Genomic DNA, 26,353 nt, shown 5'->3' on the forward strand with positions numbered 1-26,353 from the left:
TCCTGTGGCAATCTCGCAAGGTCAGCAGTCTTGGACAACTGCTGGACCACCAGGTAGGCCTGTGGGGGATGAGGGGGGGGGGGGGGTTGCATGCTTATTTGCAGAGCCGGCAGGAAGGTCACCGCGGAGAAGAGGGAGGGATCGGTCGGTCTGGCTTTGGCTTCTAGCATCACCGGACCACCAGGGCAGTAAGGATTGGGATTGCAGAGGGACAAGGACCGGAACTGGATGGAGGGAGGGGCTGGCTGGCTGCAGATCAGGCAAACAGGATACCTCAGGGAAGGGAACATAAAGAACATAAGCAATGCCTCCGCTGGGTCAGACCCGAGGTCCATCGTGCCCAGCAGTCCGCTCACCCGGCGGCCCAACAGGTCCAGGACCTGTGCAGTAATCCTCTATCTATACCCCTCTATCCCCTTTTCCAGCAGGAAATTGTCCAATCCTTTCTTAAACCCCAGTACCGTATTCTGTCCTATTATGTCCTCTGGAAGCGCATTGGCTAAGGCTCTTAACATTTGCATTTCCTCTTCCTATAGGTTAAGGCTCTTTGCCCTGCATTGTGATGTCACAGAACTTTAGTAACATAGAAACATGATGGCAGATAAAGGCCAAATGGCCCATCCAGAGCATCCACTTTCTCCTCCACTCCCTATTGGCTAAGGCTCTTAACATTTGCATCTCCTCTTCCTATAGGCTAAGCTCTTTGCACTTGCATTGTGATGTCACAGAACTTTAGTAACATAGAAACATGATGGCAGATAAAGGCCAAATGGCCCTTCTGCAACATCCACTATCTCCTCCTCTCCCATAAGAACATAAGCAATGCCTCCGCTGGGTCAGACCTGGGGTCCATCGCGCCCAGCAGTCCGCTCACGCAGCGGCCCAACAGGTCCAGGACCTGTGCAGTAATCCTCTTTCTATACCCTTCTATCCCCTTTTCCAGCAGGAAATTGTCCAATCCTTTCTTGAACTCCAGGATCACTTCTGCCCCGATATTTGAATATAAACCATGGGTTTACATTTGAGTTGACATTTTTTCCCCTAGTGAATACACTCAACGTGCTAACAATGAAAACAAGTCCACTGGTATAAAGTATCAACAGAGGAAGGACTTGTATATAGAGAAGTCTAGTATATAGCAGTATAGTATAGAAGTCTAGTATATAGCAGTACCCTCAGATACCTGAGCTGTTAAATCATTGAAGATTTCTAGTAACAGCTTATACAGGTGGAAGATATCATCCACTGGGTTCTGCTTTTTATAAATGCTTAATGCACACAATCCAAAAGATATAAAGTGCTCAAGTATAAATATACAGGTTTAAGACAGCACTTATCTTAAGATGCTGTCGGAGCCCAACGGGACCCGTTTCGCCGAGTCTTCGGCTTCTTCAGGGGTCGTGACGATTAACTAAAGACATATCAAAATACAACCAGTGTAAATGAATAGTGCTGCTAAAAAAAAATGACACTATGAACATTCAGAGCATACTGTTAAGACGGGTACTTACTGGGCAGCTCCGCTCTCTGGTTTCTACGGCAGAAAATGGCGCTGGCAGCGTGAGTACGCTGCACATGCGCTTGAAAGACTGCCTCATTAATTATTCATAACGTGTCTGGGGGAGAAAATGTTATCTCGGTCTAAATTCGGATGGGTTTATATTCACATATATATGGTAATTCTTTTAAAATCTCCGTACCCAAATCAAAAATCAAATGAGCCCCTCCAATGCATGTTTGACTCGCATAATTACGCCACTCATACAAGTAGAATACAAAAGTCCCTCAAGTATTCTATCACTGCCTACTGACTCTATGGTTCTCTAAATTAATTTTGATTACATTTATAATCTTTAAGAAATGGACACGTTATTTAGAAAGTGGCTACGCATGTTATTAGCATGACGTGCGCCTAAAATCTACACAGCCGCAGTTATACCAGCTATACTGAAATTAGCGAATGTACTGAAAACAAGTGGCTATTTCTTCATTAAAAGGCATCATATATGACTTAAAGATCTCAATGTGTGTACTTTGGAGGAAAGGCGGGAGAGGGGAGATAGGATAGAGCTATTTAAATGCCTATGTGAGTCGAGTCTCTTTTATTTGAAAGGAAGCTCTGGAATGAGAGGGCAGAGGAGACAGAGACTGTGTTTGAGTTCAAGTAAGCCTGGGATAGGCACTTGGGATCTCTTAGAGAGAGGAAGAGATAGCGGATGCTGCGGATGGGCCATTTGGCCTGTATCTGCCGTCATGTTTCATGTTTCTATCAGTATTGCTGGTATATGTACTGCCATCGCATTGTTGAGTAATTGCTCTACCTATTCAAATTCTTAGAACTTTTTTTTTTAATTTCTATCTTAACATCATTCTATATTATTAATCATTCCTGTTTCTCTTTGTTTCAGCCTTCCCTAAGGTTTTATTGAGAATTGTAAGGCAACCAGTCTGCGTTCTAATAATTCTGGGTCAGCTCAGTATGGCAGGCATGGTAACTGGGATAGCCACATTCATGGCCAAGTTCTTGGAACGACAGTTCAGTCTCACAGCATCCGTTGCAAACCTGATCATAGGTAGGTTCTGCTGGATTCTGGCATTTGCAACAGTGGCTTGCTGGGCCCCGGGCACTTAGGACAAGATTCTTCGCTTGAAGAAATTTTGCACGATAAGTTTGGGTTGCTGCGTATTTGGTTTTCTAATGCCCATCTAACTGTATTGTATGTATTGTGTATGTAAAGTGGTGATCACCCTTTCTTTAGTTCTTTCTGCATTTTGGGAGTAATTCTATAAGAACATAAGAATAGCCTTATTGGGTCAGACCAAAGGTCCATCAGGCCCAGTAGCCCATTCTCACGGTGACCAAACCAGGTCCCTAGTACCTAGCCAAAACCCAAAAAGTAGCAACATTCCAGCATCTCAAAGAATAGCAAGATTCCAGAACCCCAATGAGAGCAACATTCCAGAGCTGAGATTGTGATGTCATAATGCCTCATTCCACAGTGCCTCAGAGCCAACCTCAGCAGTGATGTCACAATGGCTTGATTGTCCTATACTTGGCTCATGTAAAACCAAAAGAATAGCCTCACTGGAACAGAGCAATGGTCCATCAAGCCCAGTATCCCGTTCTCACAGTGGCCAATCCAGGTCCCCAGTACCTGGCCAAAACCCAAAGAGTAGCAACATTTCAGCATCCCAAAGAATAGCAAGATTCCGGAACCCCAATGAGAGCAACATTCCAGAGCTGAGATTGTGATGTCATAATGCCTCATTCCACGGTGCCTCAGAGCCAACCTCAGCAGTGATGTCACAATGGCTTGATTGTCCTATACTTGGCTCATGTAAAACCAAAAGAATAGCCTCACTGGAACAGAGCAATGGTCCATCAAGCCCAGTATTCCCATTCTCACAGTGGCCAATCCAGGTCCCCAGTACCTGGCCAAAACCCAAAAGAGTAGCAACATTTCAGCATCCCAAAGAATAGCAAGATTTCGGAACCCCAATGAGAGCAACATTCCAGAGCTGAGATTGTGATGTCATAATGCCTCATTCCACGGTGCCTCAGAGCCAACCTCAGCAGTGATGTCACAATGGCTTGATTGTCCTATACTTGGCTCACATAAGAACATAAGAACAGCCATATTTCCTTAAATCAGTGTTTCTCAACTCAGCCCTGGAGTACCCCCTTGCCAGTGAGGTTTTCAGGATATCCACAATGAATGTGCATGCAAGAAATTTGCATATAATGGAGGCAGTGTATGCAAATCAAGTTCATGCATATTCATTGTGGATATCATGAAAACCTGACTGACAAGGGGGTACTCCAGGACTGAGTTGAGAAACACTGCCTTAGATTACTCCGGAGCCTATCACCTCTTAACTTCATCCTATGCCCTCTCATTGCAGAGTTTTCTTTCAAATGAAAGAGACTCGACTCATGCGCATTTACACCATGTAGGTATTTAAACGTCTCTGTCCTATCTCCCCTCTCCCGCCTTTCCTCCAAAGTTTACAGATTGAGATCTTTAAGTCTGTCCCCATACGCCTTATCACGAAGACCACACACCACATACCACATACTGACCAGATACCGACTCCATCCTTTTTATATCTTTTTGAAAGTGCGGCCTCCAGAATTGTACATAATATTCTAAATGAGGTCTCACCAGAGTCATACGGGGGCATCAGTACGTCCTTTTTCCTACTGGCTGTACCTCTCCCTATGCAACCTAGCATCCTTCTAGCTTTCACCGTCACCTTTTCAACCTGTTTGGCCACCTTAAGATCATCACATACAATCCCACCCAAGTCCCGCTTTTCTGTCGTGCACATAAGTTCTTCACCCCCTAAACTGTACCGTCCCTCGGGTTTTTGCAGCCCAAATACATGACCTTGCATTTCTTAGCATTCAATTTCAGCTGCCAAATTTCAGACCATTCTTCAAGCTTCACCAGGTCTTTCTTCATAAGCTACACTATCTTTAGTGTCCAGGAACAGCAGACACCAAGCCATGGCTTGATACTCCTGAGTGCTTCTTAACAGGGTCTGGTATTAATTTAGCAGCTGCCCCACTTCCCTTTCCTTCCTCCCAGTGCCACCAAAAACACTCCCAATTAGATCCGCCACTGCTCAGAAGACCCCCCTCAGTCACTAAAGGTAGCCTCCATCTTCCCATAGGACTTCCACAGTCCTACCTTTAGTAATCCCTGATGGCTAGTAATGGGACAGGGTTCCTCGTTGTTCCTACCCCTTTGCAGTGATGATTTCAATTGAGTACTGACAACCTCTATCAGCAGCCAGCACTAGGGATCAAATAAAAAGCCAAATGCTCCTGGCCAGGCAAATTAACACCAGCCTTTTGCTGGTGTTATTTGTTGAGGGATATTGCAGCTTATGATGATCACCACAAGCTGTTTTATTCAATTTACGTGAGTTGTTTTGCATGCATTTACATACTTGCATCTGATTACTGGGCATCCCATGGTAACTTATTTTAACCTGTGTTAACAAGTAATGTAATTAGGGGGTAACTTTTATTTAAGATACCCTTGTAGATGTGTATTTAAATATAAATCCCTGAAATATGTATTATTTGAACCCTCACACTTAACTGCATTTCTGTCCCTAAAGCATCTCGGAGGGGTTTGAAGTTTTGAACTCTTAGAAATTAAATTCTGGCTCAGATGTTGGAACTTAGTTAGATTTTTGCACGTTTGTTTTTCTTCCTTCTAGCAATCAAGGGTCTCAATTATTATGTGGACTTGAGATGGATTAGCCTATGTTTCAAGTTTATTAGGTTTTTATATACCGCCTATCAAGGTTATCTAAGTGGTTTTACAATCAGGAACTCAAGCATTTCCCCTCTCTGTCCCGGTGGGCTCACAATCTATCTAATGTACCTGGGGCTATGGGGGACTGAGTGACTTGCCCCGTCTCTCGAGACTACGACGGGAACTCCCCGCAGCCATTTGGTATGAGTGATCTGCACGGGGCAGGAGCGTAGGAAGATCACTTCTGCCTCGAAAGCCCGCTAGACCACCAGGTAAGCTCCAGGGAAGTCCGGGATGCAGCGTTTCATTTAAAAAAAAAGGTCCAGGATGCCAGGCGGAAGGCGGGGGTGAGTCAGAGCCGTGGGCCGGCTCTGCCCCTAACGCCCGCGAATATTGAGAAAGTGTACTTGTTCTTAGCTAATGTTTTATTTTCTGTACAAGATTAATTCTTGATATTGTATGTTTAAAATTGATAAATAATTTTTTAAAAACAAAAAAAACCTCAAGTAATTTTATGCGCAATATGGTCCATAAGAGCAAATAATGCACCTGAATAATTACCCCGTAAATCTCTATCCAATTCAAATAAAAAGGTAACTATCGACGTCCCCCACTCCACTGTCTGAACAGAAGTTTCAAGAAAAGCTGACGAGTCCAAACCCGGAAGAAATTTGAGAAGCTGCTTTTCAGCCATTCCACGGGATGATTTCTTTAATGTTTCTGCAATATACTTCTTTAATCTTTGGTTTCTTTTTAATGTTTAGGAGCTGTGAATATTCCTGGAGCAATGATTGGAATAGTCACAGGGGGAATTCTCATGCGGAAGTTCCAAATGACTCTGAAAGAAGCCGCGGCTTTATGCACCTTAGGACTTTTCATGTGTATCATCCTCAGCTTTCCTCTCCTGTTTCTGGGATGTTCAACGCAGGATTTCAGAAGCCCAAACATTACCTATAAAAACAAAAGGTAAGACCGAATACGATCGGACACGATGATCGAGACCTCACCTCACCTATCAAGATCTGTTGTGCCGTATCAGCTCTGCTCCCGTGATGAACATTGAGTTTCTGCCATCTTCTTAGGGCATTAACGCACAGAGCAGTGCACGGTAAATTGCCGCGCACACTAGACCTTAACCCCAGCATTCAGTTGGCGTTAGTTCTAGCCGCATAGCGCGCGGTAATATCCTACGTGCACTAAAAACGCCAGTGCAGCTTAGTAAAAGGAGCCTCTCTCTTTTTTTTTTTTTTTGTCATTCCCTAACTTTTTAAAATTTTTATTTTTCAAAATTCTTTTTCTTTATTGTGACAATTTAAACAAAGCAAAGAACAACAAAACATTAGACACACATCCCACGTTATCAAGTTTCAAGGTTTAATAAAAAATTTGGATTAAAACGCACGATCGTATATTCAAAGCGGGGTACAAAATATAAAAAAGGGTAGGACAAATATGCCCCCTCTTGGACTAAGGTGTGCTAATTGAATTAGCATGCGCTAAACGCTAACGCGTCCATAACATGCGCGCGCTAATCAGTTAGCCTACGTTAGTAAAAGAGGGCCATAGGATTTGGGGGAAAATACTAGAACGTGGACTAATACACTATAACAGGAACAAGGTGAAAGAGGGTGGAAATATAATGCATAAGGAGAGGAAAAAATAGAAGGAAAAAACAGTAGGTGAAAGCATTTGTAACTTGTTGACCTTTAGCTTTGACTGTTCGAATACATCTTTAAAAAGAAAACATTTCAGTTTACCTTTAAATCTTCTCTTAGGTGAGTGAGCAGTGGGTTCCATAAATGAGGAGCCATCACAGAAAAGATTGTATCCCGTCGAGTGTTGATGGGGTTTTTTAAAAAAATATATTTTATTAATATTATGATATAAATGAACAAACTTACCAAATAGTTTTAGTTTCATAGTTTATTTAAATTTTGATTAAACGCTTATCCAAAGCTACAAAGCGTTGTACATAATAATTTTTAAATACCTGGGGAACAAATGTTTTAGATAATAAACATGAACAAACGTTACAAACATACTAGTAACATGAAAGCATTGGGGAAAAAATGGGAGAACTACAATTTTTTTTAAATAGAATACAAATAAGGAATGTAGAATAGGGAAGTGAAATGATTTAATTCAGGAGAAAATAGGTGCGTAGGTAAGTAAAATCAGTTAAAGGCGTCTTTAAAAAGCAAGCATTTTAGGCTACTTTTAAATTTCTGCAAGTTTTGTTTGGCTCTGAGGAATAGGGGGAGAGAATTCCAGATTAACGGGGCAGTGACTGGAAAAATGAGTGTACGACGAGTACCAATCAGGGTAATACATACATATGATTATGTGATAACATACATAGTAGAGTCAGTACATACATTATCAGTAGGAGAAATATTTTTGAACATGAAGGAGCATCACGCTGACCCAACAAAAAGTGATCATTATATGTATTGAGCAATATATTCTGAATGACAGTATATCAATGGTCCAAAACGCAGTCATTTTGGACAGGGCTCCAGATTTTAAGAAATGCGCCAGTGGAATGATGTTTTCCTGCGTTTGCACCTTCAAATTTGGTAGTGATGCATACGGTGTTCCACCATTGGATAAATTCTTCCAGGAATGCCGTATGTTCTTGATAGCCAAAAACAGTAATATATTGAGGAGGCGAGCATTTGGTTCTGAGAGAGGTTGCGCGAGGCCCTGTTGGCCAAGGACAATAATTTTAAGATGTAACGGTTCGTGAATCTTCAATATGGATGAGATGGTATGCCAAACCTTATCCCAGTAAACTGTGAGGTGAGTGCATTGAAATATCATGTGGCGTAGCGTTCCTACTGAAAGCCACAGGACCAACATAAAATAGGGACTTTGTATGAGAATTTGCTAAGCTTATATGTAGGAAGAAGTGCATTGAGTGTTGATGAAGAAGGAATTGAGAGAAGATGTTTATCCTCGGATCTTAATGATCTGGATGGAATATGAGGAGTATGAAGATTATTAGGGCTATTTTATATAATCTGTGAATTACGGGAAGCCAGTGTGCATTCTTTAGAAGTGGAGTGACTTGATCGAATTTTCTTTGATTGGTAATCATTTTTATTGCGGTATTTTGAAGAATCTGATTCCCTTATATAATGAATTACAGTAATCGAGTTTTGATATTATTAGCGAATGGATTAAGAAGAGGTGTCAAGAAAATTGGCAAGTGGCCTGATCATCCGTACTCTATAAAAACAGCTTTTGACAACGGCACTGATTTGATTATGATCATTTAGTTTGGGATCTAGTAAAATATACGTTCTTTGAACCTTCCCAATTGACTGCTTTCCTATCTTTGAAACACCTCGAGAGAGAAAATATGTTGAGCTGACATTAACAGAATAGGTCTCTCATATACAGGCTTTAGTCGATTCGCTTTTCCGCTTTGTATACTTTTTGTTTAAATCGCTTTGGATCGTATTGGTTCCTATTATTGTGGGCTTCCTTTTTGACAGCTGAACCTAAAAGTTGTCGGAAACGAACTTTCCACTTCCTTCTCTAGACGAAGTTCCTAGACAATTGAGTTTTCCCGCCTCCTTCCCCTTCAAGGTCCTCCTTGTTAATCCCTCCCCCCCCCCGATCCCCTCTCAACCCTTCTCTGTAAGTCGCCTAGAGCCTAAATAGGTATTTACGACACACAAATGGAAGATAAGATTAAACTAGAATGTTTAGTCAGTTATTTCTGTATGACTTATGTTCCTTATTGTTAAAGTAACGTGACTTTAATCATTCTTTCTGTACAAGATGTAAATGCTTGATAATAATGGAAATTTGATTAAAAAACTAAAGAACCACCCACCAGGACCCACCCAGCTCTCACACATGGTAGTGCAGTTTTATATTGAGAGGGTGTAGGAACGAGCTCTCTGAGTAGGTGACAGGTCAAAAGCGCGCGACAACCCAGCGCAGACAACTGAGCGCAAGGCGGAAGCGCGCTGAAGAAAAACAGTATTTTAAAGGGCTCCGACGGGGGGTTGTGGGGGGGGAACTCCCCCCCCCACTTTACTTATCAGAGATCGCGCCGGCATTGTGGGGGGTTTGGGGGGTTGTAACCCCCACATTATACTGAAAACTTTCACTTTTTCCCTAAAAAAAAGGGAAAAAGTTAAGTTTCCAGTAAATGAGGAGGGTTACAACCCCCCAAACCCCCCACTACGCCGGCGCGATCTCTATTAAGTAAAGTGGGGGGGGGTTCCCCACCAACTCCCCCCGTCGGAGCCCCTTAAAATACTGTTTTTCTTTGGCGCGCTTCCGCCTTGCGCTCAGTTGTCTGCGCTGGGTTGTCGGCGCACCTTTGTCGGCACGCGCTTTTGTCTATGGACCCTCTGAGTATCTCCTATCTGCGTCATCGTTTGCCAGCGCTCCATGTCTCATAATTCTCCCACATTCGGTGATGAGCAGGCAGTCAATTTGCGCATAAGTTGTATATAGTCCAACACAGTGGGCTCCTGTTACTAAGGTGCGGTAGCGTTTTTAGCACGGGCTAACCCCCGCGCTAGGCGGAAAAACTAATGCCAGCTCTATGGAGGCGTTAGCGTCTAGTCCATGCGGCATTGTAGCTCATGCTTAGGAAAAGGAGCCCTTTGTCACTCTGGTATTTGTGCAGAGCCTCAGTTGCCTCACTTAAGACTTTATTTTGCCTTCTTAGAAAATTTAGAAGTATTAGTAAATACCTTGATCTGACCCATTTTAAGATCTTAGTGCAATCATCAACTTTATTTTAATAATTCAACAATAAAGTTATTGAAGTACACAAGAGCCTTGTCGTTTGACATATTTATTTATTTGGATTTTTATCCCGTCCTCCCAGTAGCTCAGAACGGTTTACAAATGAACATACACAGTGGAGAGTAATTAGACATATAAGTAGTACAACAGGTTTAGTGATTGGATTTATAGATTTTGGAGAGAATTAAATACAGGGAGAGTATAGCAGAAAGAGAGAAGGGGGAAATACAGTAGTTTAGTTAAGGAAGTTATATGCGTTTAGGTACAATTTGTTTGTGGAGAGAGTAAGAGAGGGTTATACTGGAGTTCGGGAAGGTGATAGGAGAGTGGAGGGGTGGGGCGTAAGGGAGGGAGAAGACAGAGGAGATCTTTAGTTGAAGAGGAGGGTCTTCACCGATTTACGGAATGTTAATAATGAGTTCTGTTGTCTAAGTTGGGGGGGGGGGGAGTTGGTTCCAGAGGTGTGGAATGAAGTGGCTGTAGGATCGTTTGTGGGCAGTTTCTGTGAGCAGGGATCTTCCGGGGGGGGGGGGTGCATAGGCGTATCTCTGATTTTGAGCGGAGGGTGCGAGTGGGGTTGTAGATGGGAAGCTTGGATTTTATGTAGGAGGGGGTGGTGGAATGGATTCTCTTGTGAGCAATTGCCAGGGCTTAACAAAAATAAAAATTTTAACTATTCCAAACATTCATCTGATTGACCCAATAAGAGTCCACACGCTGGAGAGACAATTTCACATATCAGAAGGAGTGATACACTTCTGAAGTGCAATCACTCATTTTAAGTCAGATAGATTACTGTAATGTTGCGTATTTGGGATGCTCTTTGAAAATTAACAAAACATTACAGGCCATCCAAAATAAGGCCTTACAACTGATTTATTTCACAAAGATGTTAAATAGAGCTGGCCCAAGGACAGATCCTTGTGGCACTCTACCAACATCCTTTCCCTCCAAGCAGACTCCTTTTGTCTCCTTCCACTTGACCAGCTTTTATTTATTTTTCTCTTCTATTATCCCAGGAGAGCTCAGAATAATTTACATGAATTCAGGATGGACTCACAATCTATCTAATGTACCTGGGGCAATGGGGGGATTCAGTGACTTGCCTAGGGTGTCAAGGAGTAGTGTGTGTGAGGCTGTAGTTTTAACCACTGCGCCACACTCTCCCCTTTTAATCCAGTTTGTCGCTTTAGGGTCCATACTGTATGGCATTCAGTTTATTTATCAATCTTCACTGTGTTGAAAGCTTTGCCAAAATCCAAGTACACTACATCGAGCACCCCTCTCATATCCAACTGTTTGGTCACCCAGTCAAAGAAATCAATCAGATTTGTCTGGCAAGACCTGCCTCTCGTAAAACCATGCTGTCTTGGGTTCTGCAATCTGTTCGATTCTAGAAATCCCACCATCCTGCACTTAAGAAGCGTTTCCATTAGTTTACTCTCTACAGAGGTCAGACTAAGCGGCCTATAATTCCCAACCTCCTATCCCACTCTTGTGCAGAGGGACCACATCCGCCCTTCTCCAGTCCTCTGGGACCACACCAGTCCCTAAGGAAGCATGAAAAAGATGAGACAACGGAGCAGCCAGAACCTCTTGAGTTCCTTGAGCACCCTGGGATGAATCCCGTCAGGCCCCATCACCTTGCCTATTTTTAATTTAACTAGCTCCTCAGTCTTCTGAGAATCTTTCCAGTTCTACTAGACTTCTATTCCCATTTGTGTTTGTTTATGTTCAAATCTATTTTATTAAGCAACAGTAAATACAACAGCAATAACAAACATGGTATGCATTTTCATCAAACACCCGTGGAGGACTGGACTCTTATGTCCTCCCCGGACCCACCATATCCCCACCCCCCAACAAAGAAGCCCCTACCCCCCACCCACCCCACCCCATCCCCCCACGGATACAGAAAAACTCGTAAGCAGGGAACAGCAGAGACACATAGAAGCACAGTTTCAGAGGTGGAGTCTATTCAAGACCCGGCTACGACTCTCAGGAGCCAAAATGTTCAAATATGGAGTCCAAGTGCGAACAAAGTCTCTGCTCCGGCGTCGAGAAGAATGAGCCAAACGGGCCTCCCAACCCATAAGTTACTGCGGTTCTGCCCCCGGTCTTTCATCTGTGAACACAGAATAGAAAAAATTGTTAAGCAGTTCAGCCTTATCCTTATAAGTTTCTGCAAATTTGTTCCCTTCAACCTTAAGCCTTCCTATGACATTTTGGCACTTCTTCCTATCACTTACATAGCTAAAAAAATGTTTTGTCCTCCAATTTTACCATAAGAAAATTCTTTGAACTTGCACCTTTCCGATTACTAGTCCAATCGCTAGTGTTAAGCCTCCTGGACTACTGCAACATTTCATACCTAGCAGGACAATGCAGGCATTTCCGCAAACTAAGTATCATCCAAAACACGGCAGTGAGACTAATCTTCAACCTAAAAGAATTTGACCACATGACTCCATTCTACCAAAAACTACATTGGCTTCCTGTCAAGGGAAGAGTTCTCTTCAAATTTGGATGCCTTGTCTACAAAGCCCTATATGGCCTCCTACCTAACTGCTCAATTCTTGTTCTCATCGCCAAGCCGCTCCACACATTCCCGATCATTTTTTATCTACCCTTCAGTCAAAGGCTGTACTCAGAAAAGATTCATTAACCGACTCTTATCATACCAAACCGCTTCCAGGAATACTGAACTGGATCAAATAGTTAGAATATCAACCTCATATATGCATTTTAGAAAGCTATTAAAAACCTATCTGTTCTCAAAATTCTTGTAATCCCTTCAAAGCATCGCATTGATCTGAAACTATTGTTAACTCATTCATGCCAATATTCTATCTATTGTAGCTCTCTGACAATGGTCAGCCCTTCTCTTTTGTAAACCACAAAGAACCAAAAGGCTTTTGCGGTATATAAATAAAAATTTATGTTATGTTATATCAGCTATCTTTTCTTCCATTTGCATCTTTGCTTGTCTGACAGCTTTTCCTGTTTCTTGTAGCTTTCCCACATATTTTTGTCTGTCTTCGTCTTTCTGCAACATCTTGTAATTTATGATTAGTAATGCGGTATTTTAGATTTATGACCCCTGGAAATGTCTCAACTATTTAGATATATTGTGAGCCGCTCTGAACTGTAAGGTATAGGCAGATTATAAATACAGTTAGTTATTTATTATTATTTCAAGGCATGTCCTCTAGTCATTGCACTTTTTGAAAGAACAAGCAATCAGTTTGCATTTATGAGTTCCACCGCACTCAGCATTTTATAGACCTCTATCATAAGAATCACCCTACTGGGTCAGACCAGTGATCCATCCAGTCCAGTATTCTGTTTCCACAACTTGCAGAGCACATTGGATGAATGTGCCTTACAATTGCATGTTGTAATCATCTTTATGAGTTCCTTTGGATTATAGTAGCAGCAGCTTGCTATATAATGGTTTCTCTCTTTTTCTCTAGAACTGAGAAATACGATTTGTCTGCCTGTTATAAGAACTGCAACTGCCCCAAGATGGCCTATAACCCTATATGTGGTTCAGATGGGTTTGAATATATGTCTCCGTGTTATGCCGGCTGCAAAGCTTTCAGTATTAAGCCAGCAGAGCGCAAAGTCCAGGTGAGAAAATCCTCTCTCATCGTACCAAATCTTTCAGTAATCATGTATGGTTTTTCCCAAGCTGCAGCAAGCCAATGCCTCCTCTCAGATCTTGTTCGCATGCCAGATTCATTGCATGTATCTTCTGGTGCTATGATTTAATGTGGCCAGGTAAGAAATTTTACCCACAGCAGAAACAAACGTTCTCTACTTTTGCATTAAGGGGGCAATTCTATGACGATGTCTCCATTTAGACATCCCAGAGATGTGAGACAGGAGCCTATTCTGTAACAGCATCTGGGCCCCCTGATTCCTGGGAGGTGAGAGGCGGATATGCACAGATGAGGAGAGGGACTTTGGGGTAATAGTGTCTGAGGATCTGAAGGATGCTAGGCTGTATAGAGAGAGTAACCAGCATTTGGAGTATTGTGTTCAATTTTGCAGACCGTATCTGACGAAGGATAACAGAAGACTTGAAGTGGTCCAGAGGAAGGTGACAAAAATGGCAGGGGGTTTGTGCCAAAAGACATATGAGAAGGAACAGGAACACCTAAATATACTCTAGAGTAGTGATTCCCAACCCTGTCCTGGAGGAACACCAGGCCAATCGGGTTTTCAGGCTAGCCCTAATGAATATGCATGAGAGAGATTTGCATATGATGGAAGTGATAGGCATGCAAATTTGCTTCATGCATATTCATTAGGGCTAGCCTGAAAACCCAATTGGCCTGGTGTTCCTCTAGGACAGGGTTGGGAACCACTGCTCTAGAGGAGAGGAGGGATGGGGAGATATGATACAGACATTTAAATACTTGAAAGGTATTAATACAGAACCAAATTATTTCCAGAGAAGGGAAAATGGTAAAACTAGAGGGCTTTACAAGATCTGGGCATTCTCAGTTGATTTATCTCCTGACACAGCAGGTGTCCAGGACGTTTTGGAAAAGGTTCAATTATCACCGCAAGATTCTTAAAATCAGCTGGTACAGGAGGTGGGAGAGATTCCTCCTGTCCCAGCCACCACTGGACCACCAGGTCTCACAGCAGAGGCTAGCAACATTTTTGGGCCCTTTTTTTGGCCTAAAAATCTTGGTTTACATTCAAGTATATAGGGTACTCCATTGAATTCTTGTTGAAATTTGCAGGGTGTAAGAAACAATAGGGCATGTCTGGTATCAACAAGAGGAGTGTGGTGCAGTGGTTGAAGCTACAGCCTCAGCACCGTGGGGTTGTGGGTTCAAATCCCGCGCTGCTCCTTGTGACCCTGGGCAAGTCACTTAATCCCCCCATTGCACCAGGTGCATTAGATAGATTGTGAGCCCACCGGGACAGAGAGGGAAAATGCTTGAGTACCTGATTGTAAAACCGCTTAGATAACCTTGATAGGCGGTATATAAAATCCTAATAAAGTTGAAACTTAAACCTCATAGAAGTAGAGTAGTACTGTACCAACTCATCTCTCTTGGATTACAAATAAGGACCTACTTTACAATTTGATCAATGTATATTTGTCATGTAGTAATTTTTACCTGTCTAAGGTGCTACTTTCCCTGATCTCATCTTACTTTTTATGACGCCGCTTCTTTCCACCTACAGAACTACACACAATGTAGCTGCATCAAGAATGTTGACCAAACGGAAGGCTTTGCCAAACCTGGAGTGTGCGACTCACAGTGCTACCACAGCCATCTGCTGCCTTTTGTTGCTTTGTCTCTCTTGACTGGAATTCTCGCATGTACCTCACATACACCATCCTTCATAATTATTCTCAGGTAATATGCAATGCCTCTCCCTTACCTATACTTTTGATGAGTTGGTGAATCAGGGTTTATTAACGTGCTTTCCTTTTCTATCTATTTGAAAAGCCAGCTTAGCAGGGTTAAAAAAAAGGCTTGGCTAATTTCCTAAAAGAGAAGTCAACAGGCCATTCTTGAGATGGCTTGGGGAAATCCACTGCTTATTTCCTACTGGCCATACCTCTCCCTATGCAACCTGGCATCCTTCTAGCTTTCGCCGTCACCTTTTCAACCTGTTTGGCCACCTTAAGATCATCCCATACAATCACACCCAAGTCCCGCTCTTCTGTCGTGCACATAAGCTCTTCACTCCCTAATCTGTACCGTTCCCTCAGGTTTTTGCAGCGCAAGTGCATGACCTTGACATTTCTTAGCATTAAATGTTAGCTGCCAAATTTCAGACCATTCTTCAAGCTTCATGTTATTCACACCATCCGACGTGTCTACTCTATTGCTGATTTTGGTATCATCTGCAAAGAAACAAATCTTCAGCAATATCATTTATAAAAATGTTAAAAAGAACAGATCCAAGAACAGAACCTTGAGGCACACCACTGGTAACCTCCCTTTCCTCAGCGCGATCTCCATTGATCAACTACCCTCTGTCTCCTTCCAGTCAACCAGTTCTGGACCCAGCCAGTCACTTTGGAACCCATCCCGAGGGCACTCAGTTTATTTATCAGACGTTTGTGTGGAACACTGTCAAAGGCTATGCTAAAATCTAAATACACCACATCTAGCGCACATCTTCTATCCAATTCTCTGGTCACCCAGTCAAAGAAATTGATCAGATTTGTCTGACGAGACCTACCTCTAGTGAATCCATGTTGCCTCCGGTCCAGTAATCCACAGGTTCCAGAAACTTGACCATTCTCTGTTTTAAAAGTGTTTCCATTAATTTGCTTACCACCGAAGTCAGGCTTACCGGCCTGTAATTCCCTGCTTCTTCCTTACTTCCACTTTTGTGGAGAGGGACCACATCTACCGTTCTCCAGTCCTCCGGTACCACTCCTGACTCTAGAGACTCATTGAAAAGGTCAGTCAGGGGAGCCACCAGAACTTCCCTAAGTTCCTTCAGCACCCTCAGATGTACCTCATCCGGCCCCATCGCCTTGTCTACCTTTATTCTAGTTAACTCCTCACGAACACAACCCTCTGAAAATCGATCAGGGTCTACCACTCCTCCATCCCTATTCACATTTGTCTTCTGCGGTCCTGCTCCCAGCACTTCAGCCGTGAACACAGAACAGAAATATTTGTTAAGCAATTTGGCCTTTTCTTTACCAGCTTCTACATATTCCTCCTCTACACCTTTGAGTCTCACAATGCCACTTTTGCACTTCTTCCTATCACTAATATATTAAAAAAAAGTCTTGTCTCCCCATTTTACCATGTCAGCTATTTTTTTCTTCCATTTGCATCTTTGCTTTCCTAACTACACGACCAGCCTCTCTTATCTTTTCCAGATATTTTTGCCTGCCTTCCTCTTTCTGCGATCTTTTGTAGTTTATGAAAGCTAACCTCTTGTTCCTTACCTTCTCAGCTACTACTTTTGAGAACCAAAGCGACCTTCTTTCCTCTTACTTAGTAAATGAGGGCAGATAAAGACCAGTCTGCCCATTAGTTATTACTTACTTGCCTCACAAAAAGGTTTGTTGCCCTTACAAATGCTCCTTTCAGTTTTGCCCATTGCATTTCCACTCCTTCCTGACATTCCCATCCAGACAATAATTCCTAGACGTAGACCCCCATCCGAAAAAAGTTAGTTTTTTTAAGTCTAGAACCTTTGCTTTTGAATGAACCCTCTCTATACCCATCTTAATATTAAACTGTACCATGCAGTGATCACTGGATGCCAGATGATCACCTACTGTAACATCAGAAATGCTTTCCCTGTTTGTAATCACTAAGTCCAGTATGACCCCCATCCCGCATGGGTTCCATTACCAACTGCTGGAACAGTTCTCCTGGTAGAGAATCCAGAATCTCCTTACTTCTAGAAGACCCTGCAATGGGGATACCCCAATCAACATCCGGCATGTTAAAATCACCTATTAGCAAGACTTCCCCTTTTTTAGATATATTCTGAATGTCTACTATTAAATCTCCATCTACTTCTTCCGTCTGTGAGGGAGGCCTGTATATCACACCAATGTAAATATATTCACCATTCCCTCTTTCCAAATTGATCTACAATGCCTCTTCCTTGCCCTGCAGATCCTGGGGATCCCTTGATGTCCAGACACCACATACACCTGATCAGGTGCATTTTAGCCATGATGGTGCAGGTTTTGTGTGCACCCAAAAAGCAGTGGGAACAGACAATGAACACTCCACAAGAAATCAAAAATGTAAAAACAAAACAAAGGACAAACATCAACTGTAGACCCGACACAGTACTGTGTTTCAGCGAATCAACACCTGCATCAGGGGTCACCGGTACAAACCCATACAAAAACATCAAGTTATCAAATGTAACATCATAATAACCACAATAATATTAGTAAAACCACTAGCAGATGCCAAAGGAGCAAGAGAATAAGACTGTAAAAACAGATTTTAAAAAATATTAATAAAACAGATCAGAGATATAAAAGAAAGAATAAAAACTAATCTGTAATGTTGTAATGCACAGTTGAACAAGTCCTTTGTTAATACAAGGCTATGTAATAAAATTGTTGAAATAATATCAGAACAGGTCTCTTAGGGCAAAGATCACAACAGTGTCCCAGTTGACCAAAAATCAACACGGTAGAGTCAGTGGCTAATTTGAAAAAAAAAAACAAAAAAACTTCAAATTTGTTTTTGCATCAGTTATGATACCAGAATAAAAAAGAAAACTTTTTATAAAAAAAAATTTAAACTTTAATAGTGCAATACAAATGATAAATCATACAAACTACATAAAATCACACTATTAACTATATAATTATTACAATCATTTTCTCCACTTATCTTAATTATTAAAACAATAATACATGATATGATTTCAATACCCCCACCCCTCCACCCTCTCTGGATGTGCAAAGACTCTAATGAAAAAAGAAAGAAAGAAACATAAACCTAATTATAATGCAATAAAATTAGACAATGGACTCCACATATCATTAAAGGACTTATTAGTCCCCCAACGCTCCGCCATCATCCTTTCATACTTAGTGGTACACACAGTTACCCACCAAAAAGTGAAATTAATCCTATCATGGTTTTTCCAATTATGAGTAATTAGTTCTACCCCAATTCCTGTCAAGATCAGGAAAAGGCGACTCTTAAACTTATTTAGAGTAGGTTTAACATGAAGTAGCGTACCACATAAGAACATAAGAAGTCGCCTCTGCTGGGTCAGACCAGTGGTCCATCGCGCCCAGCAATCCGCATCCGCGGCGGCCCATCAGGTCCATGACCTGTATGTGATCCCGTAAAATTCGCCTTGATACCCTTTCTATCTCCTATCTTTACCCTTATCTGTATCCCTCAATCCCCGTATCCTTCAGGAATTTATCCAATCCTTCTTTGAAACCCGGTAGTGTACTCTGTCCTATCACAACCTCCGGCAGCGCATTCCAGGTGTTCACCACCCTCTGGGTGAAAAAGAACTTCCTGGCATTGGTTCTAAACCGGTTCCCCTTCAGTTTCTGCCTCATATGACAAGGGGATAGATGATTCAAGAATTAGATTAATTTGTCCCCAAATTGACTTCCAGAAACCAAGTATCAATGGACAAAAATATAACAGATGATCCAAAGTCCAAAAAGAAAATTTTTTTTTTTTTTTTTTTTTTTTTTTTTGAAATAATGTTTATTACTAATGGAATCATTTCAATTACAGTTCTGATAGGGCGGCTATTTTAAACAGGGGATGGACAGCAATGCCTATGTCTTCAACAAATAAGCACAATTAACTTGAGATCGGTGCTATTGCTTAGCTGTCTAGTTTAAAATGAGTTTGTTCCTGGAAAAAAAAAGAACCTAGATTCATTACGGGTAATTCTTGATGGTGGTGTCAAAATATAAATTCATTAATTGAACAGAATCATGTTTTAATTTGTATGGATTGAGCTGCTATGATGTATGAGCAATATTTTAATGGAGCCCTGTTTTGGCTTTACAGAACTGTACAGTCTGAAGATAAATCTGTTGCTGTTGGTTTACAGTTAATGATTCTGCGAGCTTTAGGTAAATTCATTTATGTTGTACACACATCAAATACATGTGGAGAGTAATTTTGGAATATGCAACCGGGATGCATGCCATCTTAAAACTCCCAACACAAAGCTTCATTTGCTTTGAGGCAAGCAAAACTGTGCATGTATGTACCGATAAGAATTGGTATATACAGGGTGCCCACAAAAACACTCCTTGATTTTAAATGGTTACAAAACCAAAATTAATTGGCATATTGTTTCACCTTTTGAGGCTACAGTTTCATATGGTATCTGTTGATTACATACACTCGATGTGCAAACATCGATGTGATAATCGAGCTCGGACTAGACTCTCTGAAGCATATACAGCGTGATCGCATTTATAGCTTCAGTGATGCCTTCCTGCAGATCATCCATAGTTGTGAGTAGTGGAGGTACTTATCCCCCAAGGGAAAAAGTCACAAACAGTAATGTCCATTGATCTTGGGGGCCACTTGAGGAACACCTGGTCATTTTGTTACATTGTCTGAAGGTTGTAACTTCTGCATCAATTGCAGCTTATAAGGGTGAAAGTGCAATCGATTGGGTAAGATCCTGCTAACCGTACTTTTTGGGACTTGTATTTGCTGTCTAATCTAATCTAATCTAGTCTTCAATTTATATACCGGGTCATCTCCCAACGGAGCTTGACTCGGTTCACATGTAATTAAGACTAGAGTACATAAGAAATAGAGCATAAAAGGAAAAAAAGCTGGATTATCGTCAATTCTTTGATACTATAGTTAAGCCATTTCAATTTTGTAACCATTTAAAATCAAGAAGTGTTTATGTGGGCACTCTGTATGAACATATTTTAGAAAATGCTGAGCTAATGTATACCCCCAAGTCAGAATTATTTAAAATACTAGCTATTGTATTTTTTGCTCCATAAGACGCACCTGACCATAAGACGCACCCTAGATTTAGAGTAGGAAAACAAGAAAGAAAACATTCTGAACCAAATTGTGTACTAACATATACCAGACTCTGCACCCAGCCCCCCTCACTCCCTACCAGGCTCTGCACCCAACCCCACACTCCTTCCCAGGCTCTGCACCCTGTCCCCCCCTCCCCTACTAATTGTAATGCAATTTTTTCCTTTCATTTTTCATATACACACAGCAGATATAAATTCTCAAAACTGACACATTTCGATCACCAAATTGAAAATAAAATTTTTTTTCCTATCTTTGTTGTCTGGTGATTTAATTAGTTTCTGGTGGGACTTCCTTCTGGATGTGAATCCAACATTTGTTTCATAATTCAGCCCCATCCCCTTAGGGTCCTGATCTCTCTCTCTTTTCCCTCTGCTTACCCTTCCCAGATCCAGTGTCAGTTCTCCTTTGTATCTCCCACCACATTTGTTCCAGGTCTCCCTCTCTCTCCCTCTTATGATCTTGCATCTCTCTGTTCGTCCTCAGGGTCTCTCCCCCTCTGTCTCTTCTGTTTGCACCTCCCTTAGTCCAGCATCTGCCTCCTGTCTTTCCCCTTTGGTCCGGGCCCCTCTCTCTCTCTGTTTTTCTTCTGCTTACAACCCCCATCCCATCCCCATGTCCAGCATTTGTTCTCCTTTCTTCCAGGTCTTTCTCTGCTTCTCTCTCTCTCCTTTCTTCCTCCCTCCTTGGTCCAGAATCTTTCTACCTCTCTGCAGTCTCTCTCTCTCTCTCTTCACTCTATACATAGAAACATAGAAGATGACGGCAGAAAAGGGCTACAGCCCATCAAGTCTGCCCACTCTGCTTACCCACCCCCTGTCTATGCCCTAATGACCCAATTTCCTTATCTTGACCCTCGTAGGGATCCCACATGGGTATCCCATTTATTCTTAAAGTCTGGCACGCTGTCTGCCTCGATCACCTGCACTGGAAGCTTGTTCCAATGATCAACCACTCTCTTTGTGAAGAAATACTTTCTGGTGTCGCCATGAAATTTTCCGCCCCTGAGTTTGAGCGGGTGCCCTCTTGTGGCCGAGGGTCCCTTGAGAAAGAAAATATCATCTTCCACTTCGACACGTCCCGTGAGGTACTTAAATGTTTCGATCATGTCTCCCCTCTTCCTACGTTCCTCAAGAGTGTAGAGCTGCAATTTGTTCAGTCTCTCTTCGTACAAGAGACCCTTGAACCCCAAGATCATCCTGGTGGCCGTCCGTTGAACCGATTCAATTCTGCGCACATCTTTACTGTAATGTGGCCTCCAGAATTGCACACAGTACTCCAGATGAGGCCTCACCAGGGCCCTGTACAACGGCATTATGACTTCAGGCTTTCGGCTGACGAAACTTCTATTGATACAACCCAATATCTGCCTTGCCTTAGATGAAGCCTTCTCCACTTGATTGGCAGTTTTCATGTCTGCACTGATGATTACTCCTAAATCTCGTTCTGCTGGAGTCCTAGTTAAAGTTTCTCCGTTCAAGAAGTACGTCCTGCATGGATTTCCGCTTCCGAGGTGCATGACCTTACATTTCTTAGCATTGAAGCCTAGCTGCCAGGTTGAGGACCAACTTTCCAACGTAAGCAGGTCCTGTGCCATATAATTCTGCGGTCCCACCCCTGACGTCAGGGGTGGGACCGCAGCAGAGGGAACGTGTTTCAGAGGCTAACAGCAGCCTGCTAGGTTCGCTCTTCAGGCTGCCGTAGTTAGCTCAGTGGTGGTTACAGTGCGGAAGATGACCTCTCTCGCTGGGCGCGGGAAGCAGCTTGGAGGTAAGGCCCTGCCCGTCGCGAGGGCCCCAGTGGGATGCTGGATCTGGACAGCCATAATTACTGGTAGATTTAAAGGGCGGAGTCCAGAGGACACTGAGGAGAAGCCGAGGAAGATAGCTGGGTGCTCACCGACGCTAGGGAGAGCCGTATCGGGCGCAGGCATTTAAAAAGGTACGACGGGGTAGGGATGGGGTGTTTAAAATAAAGGTATCTTTGCTGCATAAGACGCACCGACATTTCCACCCACTTTTGGATGGAAAAAGTGTGTCTTATGGAGCAAAAAATACGGTATATTCCCATGGGGTGATTTAAGCAGCCAAAAGAAGCTCCTGGCCTGTCAGATATTCAGTGGCATTTAACTAGTCAGTGCCACTGAAAATGGCTGGTTAGCACCCGAATCAAAACCAGCTATTTTGATGCCATTCCATGGGCAGAGTCAACACGGCTGGTTAACTAACTAAATTCTATTCAAGTGTCTCAGAGATTCATCTCTGGAATCTTTCATTGCGAATACAATACACCAACTCTGATTCAGCTTCACTGGTTGCCAGTGCAATGGAGGATTCCTTTTAAAATTGGCTTGTTGGTTTTTAAAGCATTGTATAAGGTGTTTTCCTTGGGTTTTGACATCCACCTTGAAAATTTACAGGCCAGCTAGAAGTTTAAGAACACTGGGGGAAAGTTTTCTTGATGTGCCTTCTTATAGAGATTCAGACTTTATGATTCTAGTCCACAATTTTGGAACTCTTTGGAACAACACTTACAATAGATCGATTTAATAACTACTTTCAAAAGCAATTGAAAGCCTTCCATTTTCAGCAAGCCTTTCCTTGAGCACTATTTAGAGATGATGAAGCACCTGGACAGCGGAATTGTTTTAATTATAATTTTATGACTTTGTTTGTGTCTCTTGTTTAAGTTTTGAAGGATTATGTATGTTGCTTCTAAGCTTCTCGGAATAAATTGTTTATAAATGATCTAGCGATGGGAATAACCAGTAAGAACATAAGAAACGCCTTCACCGAATCAGACCATTGGTCCATCCAGTCCGGTGACCCGCACACGCGGAGGCCAAGCCAGGTGTTCCCCGATGAAAACCTGTTTATCCGTATCTATCAATGTGATTTGCAAGAAGGTGTGCATCCAACTTGCCCTTGAAACCCAAAGTTATTCAAAGTTGTTAAATCACAAGAGAATTGTGAAAAATTGCAAGAGGACATTGCAAGGTTGGGTGAGTGGGCATCCAAATGACAGAAGGCATTTAACGTGAGCAAGTGCAAAGTGTTGAATAATGGAAAGAGGGCAAATTCCAGCTGGTAATTTTTTATTGGGCCAAAATTAAAGCAAAACTACCCGCGCAACTTTGATTTGCTTACTGGTACAACCCCACAGACTTGTAACGAGATGGACATTTTTATTAATTACCCGGTATGTACATCATAGTGGACCAGTTACTGTTTTTAAATTCCCAGTCTCTCATTGTAACTGATCTATTTATTTATTTAAACCTAAAAAGTTAAAGGCAATGTCCTCCACAAAACAAAGTGCAAGCGACAGCACTGCGGAGGAAAGAAAAGACCAAAGAGTCAACAAGCCGCTCAAAAAGTAAACGGCATCCAAACAAATTTATTGTAAAGTCAACAAATAACTCGACATGAATCGTATTTCGGCCACTAGGCCTGTATCAGGAGAGCTATGTAGTGTTAATAGATTGTAAACTGTGTTCCATATCAATATCTATAAAATCTTCCAACTAGCATCCATCAATAGCGGGACAACAGCAAGCTTGCAATTTATTTAAGAGGTTTTCTGGTGCAAAAGATACATCAGTATTGACCAGTGGGTTAATTTCCTCTCCATCTACCTTTTTCAGCTCTACCTCCTTTTTCACTGGACTGTGTTGTAGTTCTTCAGTCTTTTCTTCTACCCGCGAGTTGGAAGATGTCTTTGAGATCTGCTCTGCGTGAACTCTATTTACTTCATAGTACCCAAGAGTGGCTTGGACGACTGGAGGCCAATCCTGGATCTGAAGACAGTCAATGCAGCACTGAAAGTGTCCCGATTCTGCGTGGAGACTGTTCGTTTGGTCATTGTAGCAGCAGCACCAGGGGAAATTCTAGCCTCCTTGGATTTGACGAAGACTACTTACACATTCTCATATTTCCAGATTATAAGAAGTTCTTGAGATTCCATGTGCTGGGGAGACATTTCCAGTTCTCAGCACTCCCTTTCGGCCTGGTGACAGCACCTCGCACCTTCAATAAGGTGATGGTAGTGGCAGCAGCGCATCTTCACAAGGCAAGCGTCCAGATGCATCCGTACCTTTACGATTGGCTGATCAGAGCTGCGTCCAAGTCTGATGGAGAAAAAGCAGTGGCACAAGTTGTCCAGCTGTTGCAGGTCTTGGGTTGGATTATCAGTTTCCAGAAAAGCCACCTGGAGCTGACCCAGTCCCTGGAGTACTTGAGAATCCATTTCAACATAGCGGAGGGCCATGTTTTTCTTCCTGAGCCACACAAACTGGAGCTCACATGCCAGATTACAGACCTCCTAGTGATGCCATATGCTAGGGTCGATGGCAGTAGGGTTACCAGATTTTACTATTGTAAAATGTGGACCCATGGACCCACCCCCAGGTCCACCAAGTTCTACCCCGCCCCATCCCATTCCATTCCATCCACGTTATGCCCTGTTCACCCCAGCCTCACCCCCTGCCCGGCCCCCTCAACCTGTTCTCTTTCTCTGAGCCATGATAGGATGGCATCTGCACATGGGTGACGCGATGATATCACACGCATATGTATAATGTCACCGCTTGGCATCCATGCATGTGGAGATGCCCACCCAACACGATCCCAAGCTGGAAGCTTTTCAAAACCCGGACAAGGTGCAGCGTATTGAAAAGCTGTCCGGACGCCCATACATGTCCCCTAAAAAGAGGACAAGCCCAGGTACATCCGGACATCCAGTAGATGACAACAGCTCATATGTACCCCCTTCAGAACAAGCCATTGTCCCGCTAGTCTCCGCAGATGGATTCATTGCAGATGCTGCTGACCTGGACAGTGAGGGTCCATCAAAGTTTGCATTGGTGACTCCAACTAGAGTTATTGTCAATAGGAATGCCTCTATGTATTTCCTCTTGGGAGATCCTGAATGCAGATGCCAGCCTTTATGGCTGGAAGGGTCATTACAAGGGTCATCCTGTTCAGGGACATTGGTTGCTTTCTCAGAGGAAATGGTCGATAAACCGACTTGAGGTGTGAGCCATTCAACCAACATTACAGATGTTTGTCCTGAAAGGCAAAGCAGTCAGGGTTTTCTCAGATGATGCCACAGTAGTGGCCAGTGTCAACAGGGAGGGAGACACCAAGAGTGCTCCGTTGCATCTAGAGACCCAGTTGTTCCATTAGGCAGAAGTCCACCTGCCCCCAGGAGGGGCCTAAGGCTCCCGGGCCTATTCTGATTGGCCCAGGCGCCTTAGGCCCCACCTATGGGCGGGCCTTTGGGATGGCTGGAACAATCCGGCCTCATTCTGCTGGTGGCTGCCTGCCGGACAGGCGGGTTTGGGCACCTGTCTGTCCAGCCAACTTCAAACCAGGTATGGGGAAGGGGGGTGGGGGTGGGGGGGTCATGGGGGTCAGCCGGGGGGATGGTCGGGGGTTCTGGGGGGGTGGATATTGGGGGGAGGGGGGTTCATTGAGGGCAGGAGGGCCTGGGATCCCTCCTGCCCGTAATGTAGTGGGGGGTGGGGGTAGGAGTCGCCTGGGCCAGGAGGGCTTGGGCTCCCTCCTGGCCCGATCGTGTCGGGGAGGTCGCGGCTGCAGCAGGGCAAGAGGGCTTTGGCTCCCTCTTGCCCCGATATGTCGGGGGTGCCACGGGTGCCTGGGGCAAGAGGCCCCTTTTTCGGCACTTAGACCTGGTTTTCTTTCGTCTAAGTCAAACAGGTCTAAGTGCCGACTAAACTGTTTTGGTTATAGGTGTTGTACGCCTAGGTGTAGGTCGGCCCACCGCCCGCCCTTT

The 26,353-nt window shown here is 43.2% G+C and overlaps 1 protein-coding gene across 6 annotated transcripts in view; it reads left to right on the plus strand.

Annotated features, from left to right (window-relative positions):
- SLCO2B1 (solute carrier organic anion transporter family member 2B1) overlaps positions 1–26,353 on the plus strand; it is a 139,056-nt gene that overhangs the window by 107,468 nt on the left and 5,235 nt on the right. For 5 of the 6 annotated variants that reach the window (XM_033947387.1, XM_033947391.1, XM_033947390.1 and 2 more), the window contains 5 exons: positions 2,409–2,573; positions 6,032–6,233; positions 13,511–13,667; positions 15,243–15,418; positions 19,553–19,617. In XM_033947387.1, the coding sequence (XP_033803278.1) occupies positions 2,409–2,573; positions 6,032–6,233; positions 13,511–13,667; positions 15,243–15,418; positions 19,553–19,617 (765 nt within the window). The remainder of the gene's footprint in view (positions 1–2,408; positions 2,574–6,031; positions 6,234–13,510; positions 13,668–15,242; positions 15,419–19,552; positions 19,618–26,353) is intronic. The other variant, XR_004539737.1, reaches the window with a different exon arrangement.

This window comes from Geotrypetes seraphini, chromosome 6 (assembly GCF_902459505.1).
Source record: "Geotrypetes seraphini chromosome 6, aGeoSer1.1, whole genome shotgun sequence".
In the NCBI taxonomy this organism is placed as follows: domain Eukaryota; kingdom Metazoa; phylum Chordata; class Amphibia; order Gymnophiona; family Dermophiidae; genus Geotrypetes; species Geotrypetes seraphini.